Source organism: Pipistrellus hanaki (assembly GCF_964339955.1).
Source record: "Pipistrellus hanaki genome assembly, chromosome: 2".
Taxonomy (NCBI): Eukaryota; Metazoa; Chordata; class Mammalia; order Chiroptera; family Vespertilionidae; genus Pipistrellus; species Pipistrellus hanaki.
Genome location: NC_140504.1, coordinates 135,227,927 through 135,249,580, shown reverse-complemented (window position 1 = coordinate 135,249,580; position 21,654 = coordinate 135,227,927). Strand labels below are relative to the sequence as shown.

The 21,654-nt window shown below is 37.8% G+C and overlaps 1 protein-coding gene across 1 annotated transcript in view; it reads right to left on the bottom strand.

Moving 5' to 3' along the window:
* ZNF644 (zinc finger protein 644) overlaps positions 1–21,654 on the bottom strand; it is a 98,624-nt gene that overhangs the window by 62,672 nt on the left and 14,298 nt on the right. Inside the window, 1 exon segment of the mRNA XM_084873463.1 lies at positions 2,030–2,090. Within this exon segment, the coding sequence (XP_084729589.1) occupies positions 2,030–2,073 (44 nt within the window). The 5' untranslated portion in view covers positions 2,074–2,090.

Genomic DNA, 21,654 nt, shown 5'->3' with positions numbered 1-21,654 from the left:
AGGTTAGAGTAAACTAAACTAGTATCATCCCTTGATTAATACCTAACTTTTACAAGAAATCAGAATAAAGTTTCTAATAAAACCTGTATATTCAACTAGCAAACAAAATCCCTGTAAGACCTTAAATACAGAAGCTTCTCTCCTTCGGGAAGATATGCAGGCAAATGTTCCTTATAATGCATGCTAGCAAAATAAAATGCATTTCCAAATAAAAAGAAATAGCTCCCTATTAACCAAAAAATAAATAGTTTCTATACTGCAGTTACCTATCTCATAGGAGGTAATATAAAGATTAATAAGGCACAATTATCACTTAATACAATACACAGCCAATAAATACTCTTCAAACTACCATTACTATTATCCTATACTACTGTGTTTCCCCGAAAACAAGACATCCTCTGAAAATAAGACCTAGAGCATGGAAAGATAAGACATCCCTTGAAAATAAGACCTAGCGCATCTTTGGGAGCAAAAATTAATATAAGACACTGTCTTATTTTTGGGAAAACAGGGAAGATGCCCAATGCACAAAAATTTGTGCAGAATGGGCCTTCCTTATCCTGGCTGCCGGCACAGTCTTTGCTCCAGTCTGGAGCCCCCTTTCTGCCTTCGCTCCATTGGAGCTGCCTTTCCACCTTCCCACAATGCCCAGAGCCCAGAGGAGCTGGGGCGGTGTGAAATGCAGTGAGTGTCCTACCCCCGGCCACTGGGCGCCTGTGTATGCAAATTAACCCACCATCTTTGCATACTCACTCCTGATTGGCTGTTGGGTATCACAAAGGTATGGTCAATTTGCATCTTTCCCTTTAATTAGCGTAGATAATAAAACCCTAATATGAAAATTGACAGAAGGCAGAATAACCAGTCGCTGTGACACACATTGACCACCAGGGGGTAGACACTCAATGCAGAAGCTGCCCCCTCATGGTCAGTGCACCAGAAGCTGGGCTTATGGTTGGCGGACACAGTGGCAGTGATGAGAGCCTCTCCTGCCTCTGCAGCAGCGCTAAGGATGTCCGACTACAAGCTTAGGCCTGCTCCCTCTGGATATCCCCCAAAGGCTCCCACACCGCAAGAAGATGCAGGCTGGCTGAGGGGACAACCCCCCACTGCACCAATTTTGTGCACCAGGCCTCTAGTTATTATATAATAGCAATACAAGGGAAACTGCTTAAATTATTCTAAACCACTTATTGAGAATACATTATTTAACTGCACATTACTGAATTACAGCACTTCTCATACAAAGCTTTTTTTTTTTTTTAACTTTGAAATCAGCAAGTTTCTGATAGCTGAATCATCTGTCAGATTAGAAAAAGGTCAAGTTAATAGTTAATGTAATTTTATCAAAGTATTCTTAATTTATATTTTGAAACTATATACACTTAACAAATACACATTAAATAAATGTCTATTTTTTAACATTTCAACAGTTTATATTATTAAAAAGCGTTCTTTCAGATACCAGACCAAAAGTACAAGGCCAAAATTTAATTTTTGGAAAGTCAACAGTCTTAAAAATAATAAAATGAAAGCAAATAAGAATGCTAAATTTAAAAAACAGAGAATCCCATAAGAAAAATATTAAGCCATTCATTTAGAATTCTGAATATTATGTTAAAAATCACAATTTGGATACTTTAACCAATTTGTGAAGTACCTTATTAAGGGAAATAAGAAAATAAAGTTCACAAAAGCTACTCAAGTACTATAATCTACAAGCAGAGAACAGTGAAGCAACCTAATAAACCTTTTATTAAATCTGATTTTCTAACTTGTTTTGTAGTCATTGAAAACTGCACACCTAAGTTATAAAAGAGGAAATTATTCAGTTTCATAATTTGATTGTTGTATTTTTCTCCCACCAAATCAATTGGATCAAGTGCATCAAAAAGTCAATTCTTTATATTTTTGAATTTCATTAAAAAACTCATTGATTCTGGACTAGAAGGCAGTTAAAAAATTTTTTGGTATTATTCCTAATTTGGTATGTACTATTTAAAAAAAAAAGTAGTCTTCTACTTACCTAGATTTTGTCTTATTAACATCTTGCTGCAGGAACAATCTCATTCAAAATTAAATCAAACCTGAAAGAATACAGGTAAAACCATCAATTAGTTTTCTGTTCCAGATATGAATAATTACATCTATGACACCCAATGCTTTTAAATTAAAAACTGAAAATCAAAATTTTTCTTGGTAAGATATCTATCTGAAAAATTGTTCAACTAAAACATGAGTAATTAAACCTTCATGGAATTTGCTAAGTCCCATTATTTTTTTTTTAAAATAACCTATTTAAATGAGAAATATTTTCTCGTTCTCTTCAAAATATTTTACAAAATTTGTTGTAATAACTTTAATAGTATATCAATAGCTATAATTAAAATCAGAATTTGTTCATAAAACATACTATCTAATCAATGTTTACCTAATGGTATTATGTACATATAAAAAAAATGCCAACTAGTTGAAGAAAAAATACAGAGTAAGATACATAAAAGTATATACTAATAGTACCTATAATAATGGCTAACACTGATTTGGTACTTTAATAAATACCAAAAATCATTACAGAAAATAGCATATACTAATACTCTACTTCCTCAATTTAATCTAGTATAATGTAACCTTCACCCCAACACTCCACTGAAAATTTACTTGTAAAAAAAACTACTTATCTCTAATTTTATCACATTCTATAAATTCTGAAGACTCATTATATCCTACCCTGAACTCTAAACATGACTTTCCCCTGCCTGAAACAGACTTGTAACTCGTCTGAATTCTTATTCTCAAAAAACTGCACCAGCTTACTAATTGCCATTCATACCAAGATTACTATAACTGTTCTATTTCTAGACTATCTTCTCAAATTCATCCTTTCCAGAACTATAAAAGTAATCCTTTTGCAGATGTCATATCTATGCTTCAAGTCCTTCAATAGTTCCATCAATGACCTCACCTCTATCTATCCTTAATTTTTACTGTCACTTTTACCCCGGGCTTCTACTACACTAAATTCTTCAACTCTCAGAACAGCCCTCATGCCCTCAGCTTTCATACCTTTTCACATGGTTTACTATACCTACTATCTAACTTCACTAATATCTTTTAACTAGTTTTTCAATTAATTAGCCCAGTCACCGTGACAAATCCTTCCTTAATTTCTTCAGCTATGTATAGCTGTGTTTCTCAACTGCTATAGCAACTAGTAACAGTTCTTTATCAACCCCATTGGTTTACTTGTGCATTTTCTGAACTACAATGTGGACAAAAATTCATTTATCTAATTTTAGCATTTTCACTGGTGAGCACATTATAAAAGCATAACAATGTAGACTGACTACAGAAATTTTGTGTTGTATCCTAAAATGTACATAGGAATATAGAAATAAAACAAGTAAAATTCAGGCTGAATTGAAGTTACATTTTCAAAGATCGGACGGAAAAAATTCACATCACTTCTGGATCCAGTCATGTTACTTTATGAAATAACTATGGCTAAGTGAAAATATGATTGGCAAAAATCAGCCAAGTAAAACCTTTCACTGGAAAGGGATGAATTATTTCTAGAGCCTTCAGAGAGAGAATAACCCTGCTGACACCTTAATTTCTGCCCAGTGATACTGATTTCAAACTTCTGGGTGATCACCCCTAACTGCCCCTCTGCCAGCCTGGTCGCCCATAACTGTCCCCTCACTGGCTTGGTTGCCACTCACTGCCCACCCTGCTGGCAGTTACCCTCAACTGCCCCCCTGTCAGCCTGGTTGTCCCCAACTGCCCCCCCCCCCCCCCCCGCTGGCCTGGGTACCTCCAACTGCCCCCCACCACTGGCCTGGTCTTGCCCAACTGCCACCCCTGCCAGCCTGGTTGCCTCACGCAGCCAGTCGTTTGGTTGTCCCTCACTAACCCCCCTCCCGGCCTGATCACCCCACACAGCCTGCTGTTCAGTCCTTTAGTCATCCCTCACTAACCCCCCTGCTGGCCTTGTCGCACCACGCAGCCTGCTGTTAAGTCGTCCGTCCAGTTGTTTCGGTCGTGAGGCCCCTGGCTTTTTATATGTTAGAATGATCAAGTTGGATTTATTCCTAGAAGGCAAGATGGCTCAACAAATAAAAATCAATCAATGTAATACACCATAATAGAATGAAGGACAGAAATCACAATAATCTCAGCTGATGCTGAAAAAGCATAACAGAGACAATCAACAAACTAAGAATAGAAGGAAACTACCTCAACATAATCAAAGTCATATGTGAAAAACCCACAGATAACATCATATTAATATGAAAGGCTAAAAATGTTTTCTCTAAGATCAAGATCAGATGCCCACTTATATATACTACTTTCCAACATAGCACTAAAAATAATAGCCAGAGCAAATAAATCAGAAAAAAAAATAAAGGCATCCAAATTGGAAAGGAAGAAAAAAAAAATCTGTTTGTAGGTAACATGGTCTTTTAAATAGAAAATGATTTCACTGACATAAAATATCTAAAATGGTCAAAAATCAGAGAAAAATAAAGTAGAAAGGGGAAAAAAAGTTAGTGTTTAATGGGTAAAAAGTTTCATCTTTGAAAGATAAAAAGTTCCAGAGACCTGTTGCACAATAATGTAAACATACTTACCACTGAACTGTACACTTAAAAGTGGTTAATGTTATATATTTTACCACAATTTTAAAAACATCAAGAGAAGAAATTAATACAAGGGCAAGGTAAAATAACAGGAATTGAGGTTGTCCCCTACCCTAGAAACCAGAAACATATGAAATGATAGTTTTCAGATATTAAACAGGCAATTACTGATGGGTTTATATAGGTGTCAAAACTATACACTAAAATTTGTAACTTACTATCTACACTAATAAAAGAGAAAAATGCTAATTGACTGTACTTCGCTACGCCCACAGCCAATCAAAACAAGTATGCAAATTAAACCAACAAAGATGGCAGTTACTTTGCATACACTGAGGGAGGGAGGAGTGAAGACTGAAGACAGCATAGAAAGAAGAGGGAGTGAAAGCAAAAAGCAAGGCAGCTGCTGGTGGTTGAGTGCAGAAGACAAACAGTTGATATGTGTCTCTCACATCAGTGTTTCTCTTCCTTTCCTTCCCCTTCCCTTCCCTTCCCTTTCCTTTCCTTTCCATTTATTTATTTATTTATTTATTTATTTATTTATTTTTATTTTCTAAAGTTTTACATATGTCTCTTTTACTCCCAATTGACCTCCCAGCCTCCAGCTATTCCCACCCGGGTGCTGGTGGTGGTGGTGGTGGTGGTGGTGGCTACTGTGGCGGGCAGAGAGGGTGGCGGGAGAAAAAGCGTGGGGTGGGGGACAGAGACAGCAGGGAAAGCGTGGGGCGGGCACTGAAGGAGAGGTGGTGGCGGCGGGAGGAAAGCCCACTAGAAGCCCTGTTCTTGCAGGAATCTTCCTGCAATGCACCCCTAGTGTAATTATACTTTAATAAATCTGTTTTTTAAAACCACAATATGAAAACAATAAACTAGAAGAAAAAAATAAAGTCAAATTCTCAAATTAAGAATGTCAGAATGATAATAATGAAAACAAAAAAAACACTGTCGTTTATAACCAAAAGAGTAAAGATACAAATAAATCATCTTTCTACATCTGTAACTGGTACTACACTTACCCTACAACTGGCAATTCTATGCTTCCAGAATCCTATCAGACACATTCAATGAAAAAGGTATAACTAGAGTCATCTGGATACTGAACAGATTAATGTATTTAATTTATACTTGCCCCAAGTTCAATTTTCAAGCACAATTCCTACTGAAATATAACAAGGTTCAATCTAGAATTAAATACACAGTAAAAATTAATTACACAGCTTGAGCCCCAAAGTCTATCTGCAAAAACAGCCTCAATTCCGCAGCACCCCTTATTCCACTCATTTGGCAAGGAGGGAAGAATTAAAAGCAGAAAATTTGGCAGAAGCCAGGGAGGGGATGGGGGGTGGGGGGGACGACTACATTGAAAAATAGAGCTGTACTGAATTTGATGCTTTTTCAAAAGGGTACATTCCACAGCTGTGCACAATTAGGACAGCAGATAGCTGAAGCCCTACAAGACTGAAGTGTCAAAAGAAAGAACCCACACCCAGCAGAATAGTTGGTAATAAGAATCCCTAGAAGCAAGAAAACTACAGAGAAAGATTCAAAATCTGACACTAAACTTCACCCAATAATTCTTAGAAGAACATTAACAATTCAGAGTCACTAGAACATATTCACAATGTCCAGTTTTCAAACAAAAGTTACATGATATGCAATACACACACACACACACCAAAACAAAAAACAACAACAACAAAAACAGAAAACTTGATTCATACTCGGGGGGGGGAAGCGTCACTAGATATTGGTTTTGAGTACCCTGGCTGTTGTAGATAGTATATAAGGAGTTTAAAGCATTCTATCATTAAAAATAAAAGAAAACATATTCTAAGTATTGATAGAAACTCTATATAAAAAATAAAAAGCTTTTACATAAAATTTAAAATCACCAGAAGGCAGAAGGAAGAACTGAGAAGCTTGAAATAGGGCAATAAAACTATCCAATGCAAAAAACAGAGTGAAATAACTAGAGAAAATTTAACAGCCTCGAAGACCAGTAGGACAATCTCAGGTAGTCCAATATAGATAAAACCCACTCAACATAGATACAGAATGAAAGAAGAGCAAAAAAGAAGGTACAAATTAATTTTTGTGGAAGAAGTAACAGTCAAAAGCATCCCAACTTGGTAGATAATATTAACTTACAGATCCAAGAATATTAACAAACTTAAGCAGAAAAAAACCACAAAGAATCTATATTTATATATATCATATTCAAGCTGCTAAAGGCCAAAGAGAAAACCTTGAGAGCCTCCAGAAGAAGAGTTTACATATTGGAAATGATAATACAAGTAATGGCTGACTATCAGAAAATAAGGGAGGTATTGGAACAACATCTTCTATACCTAATGATACTATACTTCAAAAATAAATGTGAAAAAAGGGATATTTTTCAATAAACAAAAATCAGACTTCAGGCCACAGACAAAACAGTGTTTTTAAAAAGGTGGGGGAAGATGAGAGAATAAAAATACTTAATCCAAAAGATGGCAAGAAAGATGAGAAAAAGAACACAAAGTCAGAATAAATAGAACACACCTAAGATCAGATATAAACATCAAGACATCAGTAATTATATGAAATCTAAACAAACTTACGTTATAATTAAAAGACAAGGAGTGTTAAATGGGGGAATTGAAAGTAAAATAATATGGTGTATACATCAAATAGCTCTAAAGCAGGGGTCCTCAAACTTTTTAAAGTGGGGGCCAGATCACGGTCCCTCAGAGAGCTGGAGGGCCGGACTATATGAACTACTAATTCCTACTGTAACACCTCGGCTGCGCTCACTGCCCAAAAAACCTGGCGGGCCGGATCAGACTCCTCTGCGGGCCGCATGTGGCCCGCGGGCCGTAGTTTGAAGACCCCTGCTCTAAAGCATAAATGCACAGAAAATTTTTAAATAAAAGTTTGGGGAAGAAAAGGAATCACAAACTCTAGTTATAGGAAGGCTGGCACTGCTATGATTATTACCAATCAATATAGACTTCAAAGCAAAAAGCATTACCAGAGATAATGATAAAAGCTTCAACTCATCAGAAACAAGGAATAATTCTAAATTTGTGTGCCCCAATACCATGGACTCGTAAATATCTGTAAAACAATGGATAGCAACACAGGAAAGACAAATCCATAATAGCAATAGAAAAAGTTAACAAACCTCTCTAAACTGAACCAACATGCAAAAATTAAATTAGTAGGGATGTAGAAGTTTTTAGCATGGTTAACAAATCGATGACTTAACAAATATAAATATTGCACCCAAAAAACTTCAGAATACACATTCTTTTCAAATACACAAAAAATATTTACAACACCTGGCTAATAAAAACAAAAAAGTAGAACCACATTTTGAAACAAGAAAATGAAAAATTAAAAAAAAATTTAAAACTATGAGGTTAAAAAAAAACCCAAAAAATATGAGGTAATATTGCATATTCTCTGGAATGGCTAAAAGTAAAATTAACAATACAAAGTGTTGATAAAGATGAAGTATAAAAAGAACTTTGTTGATGAGACTACAAACCATTACAAACACTTTGGGGGGGAAATCTGAGTATGTCCTAAAATCTATCATAGATCCCCTCTAACCATATTAACATGTTTATATTAGTACTGAATATAACTGTGCACTAGGAGACAGGTACAAGAAAATGCACTGCAGCATCCTGTCTAATAAAAGAGTAATATGCAAATTGATCATCACTCCAACACACAAGATGGCTGCTCCCATATTGACACAAGATGACCACAAGATGGCTGGCAGGGGATAACAGTTGTGTGTGATCAGGGAAGGGCAGTTAGGGGTGGCCAGGACTGCAGGGGAGGGTTTGGGGGTGATCAGGCCAGCAGGGGAGGGCAGTCAGAAGGGATCAGCCCTGCAGGGGAGGGTAATTGGGGGGGTGTGGGGGGAGTTTGACCAAGACTGCAGGGGAGGCAGTTGGGGGCAATCGGGCCAGAAGCAGAGTAGGTAGGCATCTATCAGGCTGGCAGGGGAGTGGTTATGGGGTGATCAGGCTGGCAGGCAAAGCTGTTAGGGGCAATCAGGCAGGCAGGCAAGTGAGCTATTGGGAGCCAGCAGTCCTGGATTGTAAAAAGGGATGTTCTACTGCCCATTTCGGCCCTATCCTAAATGGGCAGTAGGATATCCCTCAAAGGGTCCCAGATTGGAGAGGGTGCAGGCTGGGCTGAGGGAGACACATTCCTCCTCACCCCTGGGAAAGAATTTCATGCATCAGGCTTCTAGTTATTCGTAAAAATGTTAACATCCCAAATTTCCATTAATAATAAATAGTGGGATACTCAAATAACATACTGTATAGCAATGAAAATGAATGAACAACAATAATATATGAAACAAAAGAGATGAGTCACAAAGAATGCTGGAGTAGTATCCGTTTATATAACTTTTATTAACAAAAAATATATATACGGTTCAAAAATGTATTTTTAAATGGTAAAAACAGAAACCAAATAAAGGACTACCATAAAAGATAGGATGGTAGTTTCTCCTAAGGAAGGAGGTGTGACTGGGAAGGGACAAAGTGAAGGATATGGCAAGGTTTTAATTATTAATTAGGATGTGATTAAGCAGGATGTACTTTTGAATACTTAAGTTGTATATTTTTCCATGCATTATTTTGAGTATTTTTCCCACAGTAAAAATGTTTCAAAAGTAACACTAAACGTTTAAGGCTTGAATTTTCATCTAAGGCGTTGGCATTATAGTATTTTGTTTTTTACTTTAAAGTTATATAAATGCATATTCTAAAAATTAAATGAAGCTTAAATGAAAGACAGCACCCCACCACCCATTCTAAACATTACTTCTGTGGCAGTATTTCAATTCTTCATTTTGGATCTGGTTGCTTCGTTTTGGATCTAATATGTGAAAATAACTTAACTCTTATATCCTTCTGTAACTTCCCCAAATTATATAACTCCCCCACAAGAGGATGGCTAATTTTTTCACAAAAGTGCAAAAGCAATTCAATGAACAAAATCTTTTCAACATTTGGTTCTAGGAGCAACTGGCTATACATTGGGGGGAGAAAGGGTTGGAGAGAAATAGTGACCTAAATCTCACACACTATATCAATATTAATACAAAATAGATTATAAGTTTAAATGTAAATTGTGAAACTATTAATCTTGTAGAAGAGAAAAATCATTAGGATCTGGAAGAGTTCTTTGAAACAACACCAAAAGAATGATCCAGAAAAGAAAATATTTGACAAGATTTCATCAAATAAAAATATTTTACTCTGTGAAAGACATTGTTAAGAAGCTTAGTAAGTGACAGATTTGAAAAAAATATTTGCAAACTACATACTTAACAAAAGGCTCACATAAAAGAACTCTCAAAATTTAACAGTAAGACATGAGCAAAAATAGCAAAATAAGAACATTCAAAAATCATCTCCTTCATTAGACCAACAACTGGCAAAAATAGTCAACTTTTCCAAACTCTAAAAATTAATCAAAGGCTTGCAGCAACCTGGGAAGAATTTATTAAGAAAGATGGCTAAATCTTGATAAGACCAGCAAACTTTGTGGCATATTATTTTGCCCTATTCCCATCCTCCCACCCCAGATCCACAGTAATTTTGAAAGCCAACATCTGACCTCCAGCATGCTGGGTGGCTTCCTGCAGTGTTCCCAACTGATGCTCTTTTTCACTGCCTGGCAGCCATCTGGAGTTGAATGCATGCTCCTGTTCTAGGAAGCACTTGTCCCAGTAGCTTCTTCCCTACTGCCACAGCATTTCCACCTGGCTGAAGTTGCCATCTTAAGACATAAAGGAGTAGATCTACAAACTGGCAAAGAAGGACCTGACTCTCTCACCAATCTGTATGATATTGACTCACATGGTGTTGCACAAGTATGTTTTGTGACAGGCAATAAAATCTTGAGAATTCTTAACTCCAAAGCATTTGCTCCTGATCTTCCTTAAGATCTCTACCATTTTCTGTTCAAAGCATCTTGAGAGGAACAGAAAAGTTTAAGGACACTAAATTCCATCTGATTCTGATAGAGAGCCATATTCACTGGTTGGGGCTTGATATTATAAGACCAAACGAGTTCTCCCTTCTCAACTGGAAATACGAGGCATCCATAGCCTTTGCCCTGATTGCATAAAATGTCTATGTACTCAAGCAATAAAAGCATTGTTTAACTAGGGAAAAAGCCAACATTCCATAAGCCTCATGAAAACCAGTAGCCTAGCAGCCACCTAAGATGGGCAGAAGAGGGTGGGAGCTCTTTCACTACCCCATTCCCCAAGTATTGTCATTATTTGACAAGTTTAGTGGTATCCTGGAAGACCCCACTCCAAAGCTATCCTAATTCAACCTGAAACAGAGCTCAATCAGAGGCAATTGTTTAATATTGTGGTTGTCCAAGGCAGTGGATAACAGGTGAGGCAAACAATAAGCTAACCGAAAAACATAAAAACTGAGGTCTTAGAAACGCTCCAATATATACTTAAAAATCTAGATAGTCACACATAGCACAGAACTCTGCACATGTCCAGGGCTGTACACATGCTCAGGAAAGACCTACAAAGGCCCTAAGTGCTTGCCTCTGGCTAACCTGGAAGTTCTACATAAGCAGGAAGTAAAGGTAAGGCAAATTACAAACTTCCTGGCTGAGTTTTGAAGTTGTACCCCAACAAAGACTGGGAGACTTACTGGTGGTCCCAGGCATTTATTTTGCTATTTTTGCTATTTTGTCCAATCATTAGCTGACCACTAAATTAATTGAGTAGAGACACTGTAGGGGCCATACACAACAAAGAATATATATAGATTTACAGAACTCAAAAACTAAACAACAACAAACTAACAATGACAAACACTGGGGAGTGGTGAATAAATGATTGTCAGGCCTGTCACATTATTTCATATGTATAGTTTTCAATAAAATAAAAAAGACATTTTTTTAAAAGTATGGCTCATACTCAAGTAAAAAAACTGTCAATAGGAACTGTCCCTGAGGAAACCAAACATGGAATTCACTAGACAAAGTTTTAAAATCAGCTATTTTATCCATGTTCAAAGAACTAAAGGAAATTCATATCTAAAGAACAAAAGAAAAGCATGAAATGAATGTCTAACAAGTAGAAAATAACAATAGAGAAATCGTGAAAAAAAATAGAAATTCTGGAGTTGAAAAGTACAATAACTAAAATGAAAAATTCACTTTAAGGTTTCAGCAGCAGATCTGAACCAACAAGAGAAAGAATCAGAGAATTTGAAGATAGGTCAATTGAGATTATCCACTGAAAAACAAACAAACAAAAAAACAGATGGAAAAAACAAAAGGTACCTTAAGGAATCCACTAAACATATCAAAACATTCACATAATAAAAGAGAAAGATAAAATTATGTTGGATAAATAATCATTAAAAATTCCCCAAATTTAATGAAAAACAATAATCTAAACACCAAAAAACCTCAAGAAACTACAAGGAGGATAAACTCAAAGAGACCCACTCTTAGACATACTATCACAATCAACTGTCAAAAAGAAAGGAGGAGCCTGAAAGAAGCCAAAGATAAACAACTTGTCACATGTAGAGATCCTAAATATAATTAAATTATCATCACAAACCATGGGGGCCAAATAAATTGAAAGCAAAAGGATGTAAAAAGATGTATTATGCAAACAATAATCAAATCAAAAAAGAGCTGGTGCCCCAGCTGATGTTCCTCAGTGTCAGTCCTGAGAATTGTGGGTTCAATTCCTGGTCAAGGGAATGTATCTGGGTTGTGGGCTCTCTCCCTGCCTCCAGTCAGGGCACAAACAGGAAGCAGCCAGTAGATATGTCTCTCTTGTATCAATGTCATTCTCTCTCTCTCTCTCTCTCTCTCTCTCTCTCTCTCCCCCCCTCCTTCCCTCCAGCTCCCCTCTCTTCTTCACCCTCCTCCCTCTCTCTCTGAAAAAAGGCAGTGAAAAAAATACCCTCAGATGAGGATTCACAAAAAGAAAGAGAAAGAGAGAGAGAGAGAGAGAGAGAGAGAGAGAGAGAGAGAGAGAGAGAGAGACGGAGAGGGAGAAGGAGAGGGAGAGGGAGAGGGAGAGGGAGAGGGAGAGGGAGAGGGAGAGGGAGAGGGAGAGAGAACGCGAGCGAGTGTGCTGGAGTAGCCATACTCTACCAGTCACAACAGACATTAAGAAAAAAGTTGTTACTAGAGATAAAAAAAGATCATTTTATAATAACAAAAAGATCAATCTATCAAAAATTCTATTTCAACTGCAAACATGTATATCTAAGAGCAAATATATATGAAGTTGAAACTTACAGAATTGAAAAAGAAAAAATGAAAACAGATCAAAACGAACAAAAATATGGAGTCTTTATACCTCACTTTCAATAATGGATAGAACCAGACAGAAAACCAACAGGAAATAGAAGACTTGAACATTAAACTAACAGTACTTAACAGACAATACACAGGGGTGGGCAAAAGTAGGCTTATAGTTGTACATGAAACAAGAGAGTTTATTCTTGCATTATTTATTTGTTAATTATTGTATTATTTTCCATATAAACAACAGTAAGCCTATTTTTACCCATCCCTGTACAGAACACTCCACTCCACAGCAGAACATACTTTCTTCTCAAGTACACATTTTCTAATATAGACCATATGTTAGGGTATAAAACAAACTTCTATAAACTTAAATTAAATCATACAAAGTATGTTCTCCAAACACAATGTAATGGAACTAGAAATGAGAAAAAAAAAATCTGGAAAATTAACAAATATGTGAACATTAAGCAACAAAGTCCTAAAAAACCAATATGTCAAAGGAAAAAAAAAATGAGACATGAATGCTGAATTATAAAATATGTTGAGATAAAAAAATACACCAAAATTTGTGGGATGAAATGAAAGCAGTATTTAAAGGGAAATTTATAGCTATATATATTGATATATATATACACATTTTAAAAATATCAAATCAATAACCTAACCTTACACCCTAAGAAATCAGAAAAAGGAGCAAACTAAATCAGAGGTAGAGGGAGGAAATGATTATAACAGGTCTTTTACCTCCTTAGTTAAGTTTATTGCTAGGAATCTTAATTTTTTTGGTGCAATGATAAAAAGGGATTTTTTTTCTTTTCTCTTTCTGTGAGTTATTGGTGTAGATTTCTACACTTGATCTTAGCCAAAAGGCCGAGAAGCGATGGTGTAGATTTCTAGATGTTAACTTTGTATCCTGCTACATTGCCAAATTCATTTATTAGGTCTAGTAGTTTTTTGATGGAGTCTTTAGGTTTTTTTATGAACAATATCATATAATCTGCAAATAAGAACAGTTTTACTTCTTTTCCAATTTGGATGCCTTTTATTTATTCTTCTTGTCTGATCGCTATGGCTAGCACTTCCAGTACTATATCTATCAGAAGTGGTGAAAGTAGGCATCCCTGTTTTGTTCCTGTTCTTAGGTGAAATGAGTATAGTTTTTGCCCATTGAGTATGATGTTGACTGGTTTGTCATATAAGGTTTTTATTATGTTAAGGTATGATCCCTCTATTCCCACTTTGCTGAGTTTTTATCCAGAAAGGGTGTTTGATTTTCTCAAATGCTTTTTCTGGACCGACTGATATGGTTATGTGATTGTCTCTCAATTTCTTTAAGTGATGTATCACATTTATTGATTTGCGGATATTGTACCATCCTTGCATCCCCAGAATAAATCCCACTTGGTCATGGTGTATGATCTTTCTAATGTAATTCTGAATCTGATTTGCTAGAATTTTGTTGAGGATTTTTGCATCTATTTTCATCAAGTATATTAGCCTGTAGTTCTCTTTTTTTGGGGTGTCTTTATCCGGTTTTGGGATTAGGGTAATGTTGGCTTCATAGAAAGAGCTTAGAAGTGTGTTTTCCTTTTTCTTTTCTTTTTTTTATAAACTTTTTTTAAAATTTCATTTTATTGATTTTTTTACAGAGAGGAAGAGAGAAGGATAGAGAGTTAGAAACATCGATGAGAGAGAGTAATCGATCAGCTGCCTCTTGCACACCCCCTACTGGGGATGTGCCCGCAACCAACATACATGCCCTTGACTAGAATCAAACCTGGAACCTTTCAGTCCACAGGCCGACGCTCTATCTAAGCCAAACCGGTTTCGGCAGAAGTGTGCCTTCTCCTTGAACCATCAACAAAACAACAAGAAAGTCTACTGCATGGGAGAATATATTTGCCAATGATATTTCCGAGAAGGGTTTGATCTCCAAAATTTACAGAGAACTCATACAACTTAACAAAATGAAGATAAACAATCCAATCAAAAAATGGGCAAAGGATCTAAATAGACTCTTTAGGAAAGAGGAGATACAGAAGGTCCAGAGACATATGAAAACATGCTCAAAGTCAATAATCACCCGAGTTATGCAAATCAAAACAACAATGAGATAATATCTCACACCTGTCAGAATGATTATCATCAACAAGTCAACAAATGACAAGTCCTGGCGAGAATGTGGAAAAAAAGGAACCCTCCTGCACTGCTGGTGGGAATGCAGACTGGTGCAGCCACTGTGTAAGACAGTATGGAGTTTCCTTAAAAAGTTAAAAATGGAAATCCCATTTGATCCAGTAATCCCACTACTAAGACTATATACCAAGAAACAAGAAACACCAGTCAAAAAGGATATATGTACTCCTATGTTCATAGCAGCACAGTTTACAATAGCTAAGATTTGGAAACAACCTAAGTGCCCAGCAGCAGATGAGTGGATTAAAAAAACTGTGGTACATCTACACAATGGAATACTATGCCGCTATTAAAAAAAAAAAAAAAAAAAAAAAAAGGAACTTTTACCATTTGCAACAGCATGGATGGAACTGGAGAGCATTATGCTAAGCCAAATAAGCCAGTCAGAGAAAGATAAATATCACATGATCTCACTCACATATAGGATATAATGATCAACATATTTTGATGAACAAGAATAGAACCAGAGACAAATGGCAGGGTGGGGGGTTAGAGAGCAACCAAAGGACTTATATGCATGCATATTAGCATAACCAATGAACACAGACACTGGGGCAGTGGGGGCTTGCCTGGGGTGGGAATGGCTGGGGGGGGCGGGGGGTGTTAACTGGGGAAAAAGAGACATATGTAAAACTTTAGACAATAAAAATTTTTTATAAAGAATATAAATTAAAATAACCTGGTGGAATAGACAAATTCCCAGAAAAACACTTCCAAAACTGATCAAGATATAGAAAATCTGAATACATTTATCCCATAAGGTTGCCCAGAACCAGAGGGCTTTTCTGATGAAATGTACCTTTAAACCAAATGTTTATAGAAGAAGTGACACCAATCTTGCCCAAACTCCACAAAAAAAAAAAAAATGGCACCACTTCCTAACTCATTTTTATGAGCCCTTTACCACCTTCATAACAAAACCAGACAAAGACATCATAGGAAAACTACAAATAAAACCCCCTTCATTTTGTATATGTTTTCTAGATCCCTGTCTTCTTGTCCCAATCTGAACTGATTACTCTTCAAATCCACTTGCAGAAACACACACACACACACACACACACACACACACACACACACACACACAGAGTATCCATGACCACCTCATCAGTACTTAGTTGGGCCACCTTTTGCCTTCAATACTGCAGCGATTCTTCTTCACATTGACTCCACAAAGATGTTGAAAGGTGATACGATGAATCTGACACCATGCCTGATGGATAGCACTGTCCAGTTCTGAGAAATTTGATGGTTATGTAACCAGCTGCCTGATGGCTCTTTTAACTTCTTCCCACAAATGCTTAATTGGATTGAGGTCTGGCGATTGTGGGGACCACCAAAGCAAGGTAAAGTCTCCCTTACATTCTTGAAATCACTCCTGCACCATGGCATGGCATACTGTCTTGTTGGAAGAAGCCATCTCCATTGAGATACTCCATCAAAATGATAGGATGAACTTGATCAGTAACGATACTTAGGTATGTTGTGCTATTCAGACGTTGTTCCACATGAATGAAAGGGCCCAAATCATGCCAGGAAAACATGCCCCAAACTATAACACTGCCCCCACCAGCTTAAAGGGCTGTACTCATATATGTGGGGCGCATGCTTTCATGCTGTTTCCACCAAATTCTCACTCTGCCATCTGCATGATGCAAATGGAAACATTATTCATTGGACCACATGAATTTTTTCCAATGCTTGACTGTCCAATCCTTTTGTTCCTGTGGGAATTGGAGACATTTTATCTTGGTAACTGCAGACAGCAAAGGTGTTCAAACAGGCCTTCGGCTTCCATATCCCATATGATGCAGTGTACAGCTAATTTGCCTACAAACCTCAGGTGGTCATAATAATCTGGCCACTCAGTGTGTGTGTGTGTGTGTGTGTGTGTGTGTGTGTGTGTGTGTATACACACACACATATAGATAGATAGATAGATACACACACACACACAAAGACCTGGGTACAAAATTCATGCACAGGGGTGGTATCCCCTCAGCCCAGCCTGCACCATCTCCAATCAGGGACCACTCAGGATATGTCCCAAGGATCGGGACTAAACTGGCAGTCAGACATCCATCTAACAATCCGAAACCACTGGTTCCTAAGCACCTCTGCCTGCAGCTTGGTAGCGCTCAACTGTCGTCATCGTCGTCGTCCCATCTCCCCCCTTCCCCCCGTTGGCCTGGTCATCTCACTCAGCCTGCTGTTCAGTCATTTGGTTGTCCCTCACTAACCTCCCTACCAGCCTGGTTGTCCCACACAGCCTGCTGTTCAATAGTCCATCTGGTCAATTAGGTCATGATGGTCTCTGGTTTTTTATATATATTAGGATGTGTGTGTGTGTGTTCATGTGCGTCTATCATTGACTATAGCGAGGGAAAGAACCACTGATTGGCTTCCTCTTCTCACCCCCTACTTAATATTTAGTCTGCAATCCAGGCATATGCCCTTGAATGGAATTTAACCCAGGACCCGTTAGTCTGCAGGCCAATGCTCTATCCACTGAGCCAAACAAGTCAGAGCCCTAATCTCTTTATATACACTATACCCAAAAGCTTTTAAGATTTTCCCTTTATTTCTGGTGCCTGAAATTACACCATGATATATGGGAAATCAGTGACCTTCTGGTTGCTGGATTGATGTTCAACCAATCAATCCACTGATGTTCAACCAATGCTCTATCCACTGAGCCACACCAGGACATGCTGGTTTCATTATCCTTTTTTTTTTTTAACATGACACCTTCCCCCCCGCCCCCCCAATTAATCTTTATTGTTGAGATTACAGATGTCCCTCTTTTTCCCTCCCGTAGCTCCCCTCCACCCAATTCCCACCCCATCCCAGGCCCTTGCCACCCTATTGTCTGTGTCCATAAAAAATGCATACATGCGTAGAAGATCTTTGTCTAATCTCCTCGCATCCTCCCTTACCTCTGAGAATTATCTGTTCCATTTCCATGCCCCTGATTCTATTCCATTTACTAGTTTATTCTGTTCATCAGAGTTTTTATTCATTTGATTTTTAGATTAATTTGTTATATATCTGTTGTCACTTTGTTCAGATTTTTTTCTCTTCACCTTTTTCTTCTTAAAGAATACATTTCAGCATTTCACATAATACTGGTTTGGTGGTGGTGAACTCCTGTAGCTTTTTTTTTTTTTTTTTTTTTTTTTTTGTCTATGAAGCTCCTTATCTGACCTTCAATTCTAAATAATAGCTTTGATAAGTACAGTATTCTTGGTTGTAGGTTCTTGCTGTTCATCACTTTCAATATTTCTTGCCACTCCCTTCTGGCCTGCATAGTTTCTGTTGAGAAATGAGCTGACAGTCATATGAGTACTCCCTTATAGGGAACTGTTTTTCTCTTGCTGCTTTTAATATTCTGTCTTTTGCCCTTGTTATTTTAATTATGATGCGTCTTGGTGTGGTCCTCTTTGGATTCTTGTTTGGGGTTCTTTATGCTTCCTGGACTTGAAAGTCTACTTCTTTCACCAGGTAGGGTAAGTGTTCTACCATTATTTCTTCAAATAGGTTTTAAGTATCTTGCTTTCTCTCTTCTTCTGGCACCCCCATAAATCAGATGTTTGTTTGCTTGAAATTGTCCCAGAGACTCTTTACACTATCTTCATTTTTTTAATTCTTTTTTCTTTTTGCCCTTCTGGTTGGATTTTTTTTTCTTTTTTTTTTCTTTTTTTTTTTTTTTTCTTCCTTGTATTTCAAATCATTGATTTGATTCTTGGGATCCTCTAATCCAGTGGTTGGCAAACCGCAGCTCGCAAGCCACATGCGGCTCTTTGGCCTCGTAAGTGTTCTAATGCTACTTCTTCAAAATAGACAGGCACAGGCCAAAAACCGACTTCTGCACATGGGCCAGAAAGTTTCAATTGCACTGTACTTGTGTGCATGCACATATTTTATGGAAGAGCCATACTCAAGAGGCCAAAGAGCCACATATGGCTTGCGAGCCACTGTTTGCCAACCACTGCTCTAATCTATTGTTGAATCCTTGTATATTATTCTTTATTTCAGTCAGTGTATGCTTAATTTCTGACTGGTTCTCTTCAGTTTTTTTGGTGTTTTTTTTTTCACATTCTCACTAAGATCCTTAAAGTCTCACTAAATTCCTCAGGGGTTTCTAGATTTTTTAGTAACCTTATAACCATGGTATTGAACTCTATATTCAGTAGTTTGCTTTCTTCCACTTCTTTCATTTGTCACGTTTGTCTTCACATTTTGATTGCTTCCCTGTGTTTGTTTCTATGTAATGGGTAGCTGCTAAGTCTCCTTGAGTTAACAGAGTGGCCTTGTGTAGTTGGTGCCCTATAGAGCCCAGTGGCTTAGCCTCCCCAATCACCTGAGATAGACACTCTTGGTACACCCCTTTGTGGGCTATGTGCAGTTTTGTTGTAGTTGAGTCTTAATTGCTACTGAAGTCACTGGGATGAACTGACCTCCAGGCCAATTGGATGTGGGGTCCAGCTGCAATTACAGTGGGAGAGCTGCTGTACAGAAGACAGCCTCAGGGAGGACTTTCTACAGTGGAGCTTTGGTGCTCACTTTGTCTGCCCCTTGAGTGTGTCACCTATGAATGTGAAGAGTAACAATCTTGTACAGTTTCACACTGACCACTGCTACACTGGCTCTTGGGTCTCCAGGGAGGTGCAAAGTGAGCCATTGCCTGAAGCCACCCAGCAGGAGCTACAAAGAGATCTGCAGAATCCTCCTCTTTGTATTGGGTTTGTTAGTGCCCAGATGAGGCCCAGCTGTGAAGCAAGGTGGTTGTAGCTGAAGCTGGTTTTTTTGTGCCTTTTATTGATAGGTTTGCAGCTCCCTGACCCAGCTGCAGCTTGTTTGACAGGGGGTTGGCCTGAGAAAGGACAAACTATTCATATGCAAGAGCCGCTGCGCACAGCCTGGTGGGAGTGTAAATTGGTAGGGCCCTGCACTGAGGAGGTCCTGGCATGAGAAAAATGACCGCTGCAAGTACGTCAGTCTGGAAAAAAGCCACCCTAGAGTTCCTGCCCCAATGCCAGACAGTCCAGTTTCTCCACACATGTGTCTGGGTCCCCCAGAAACTCGCCTGGCACTGGAGCTCAGAACAAGCGGGAGCTTGTAAATTCAGTTCACAGGCCTAGCCTTTTAAGTGGAACAGCTGGGTCTCCAGCAGCCTGTGTGTCACACAGCCCCAATCAGCACTGGTTTTTACAGTCCTTAGTTCTGACTGACCATAGGGACTTTTTTCTCCAGCTCTGGGACCCCAGGTGGTGGTCTGGTGTGTGGCTGGGACTTCACTCCTCAGAGCACCCCCCACCGAGGCGATCTCCCTGATTAAAAAAGCGCATACCCAGGAGCCACACCAGCACGTTCCATATCTCTGTACCTCCTACCAGCCTCAATGAGGTTTCTTCTTTACCTCTCTAGCTGTAGTACTTCCACTCAGCCAGCTTTCCCGTGGTTCTGGGTGATAGTTGTTTTGTATTTTAGTTGTAATTTTGATGTGGTTGTGGGAGTCAGCAAGTATAGGTGTTTACCTATGCCATCATTTTGGTTCTCTGGTTCGATTTTTCTTAAAAATTTCCTTCATGTTCTATATTTCCAATCCTATTCTTTCATGTTCTAAATGTCCAAGAGTTCTCTGTTTTCTTGTTTTGGTTTTTCTTGTTTCAAAGATATAATTATCCCCTTCCAAATGTATCAGTAACTTTTTAAATATTTTTATTGTTCATCAATAACTTTTTAATAAAGTTTATTCCTGAATTGTTTCTATTTCCTTCTTCTCTTTCACAGTTTATCCTAAAATGTTTAATCTCATACTTTAAAATGAAACAAAAAAGTTGCTGGAATTTCTGTTTATAGGTGTTACTGTTGGATGATGAGTCTGGGCCATGTTACCATCTCTTGATCTTTTTCTTCCTGATCATAAGTTTGCTGTAACAGGATCAATCTTCCAATCTTCTGGGATTAGGGGCCTGACACCCAGTGTTCTCAGAACTAGGAAAGGAAGAGGCTGTTGGTGATTCCCATTTCAACAAGTACATTTCTATTCTCTATTTGTCAGCATGACACCCTTAATCCGAGCTGTGCCCAGTGATAAGAACAGAGATCATCCCTTTGTATTAGAGAAGAAACCTGAAGAGACCCTTTCCTGGTAATATGTTACTTGTTATTATAGACTTTTAGACAATTCTTTCAAGGTACCTGTAGCCACCAATCCTGAAGCATCCCAGAACTACAAGCACCAATTCTAGGACTTCCCCACTAATAAATTCAGTTTTCTCACATTTACAGTTATTTACCACTTTTTTGCTTTGTAGTTCCTAAAACTTTAGGTGTTATCAACTTTCCAGTTTTCATTGCCCTTGACACCTATGCCTATTTAAAAAAAAAAAAAAAAAAAATCAATTCCAGTAGAGATTTGATAGCAAAAAAAAGTAAATGGTTAATTCACCATAGATATTCATCTATCAGTTTGATGAGTCATGTCTTCATT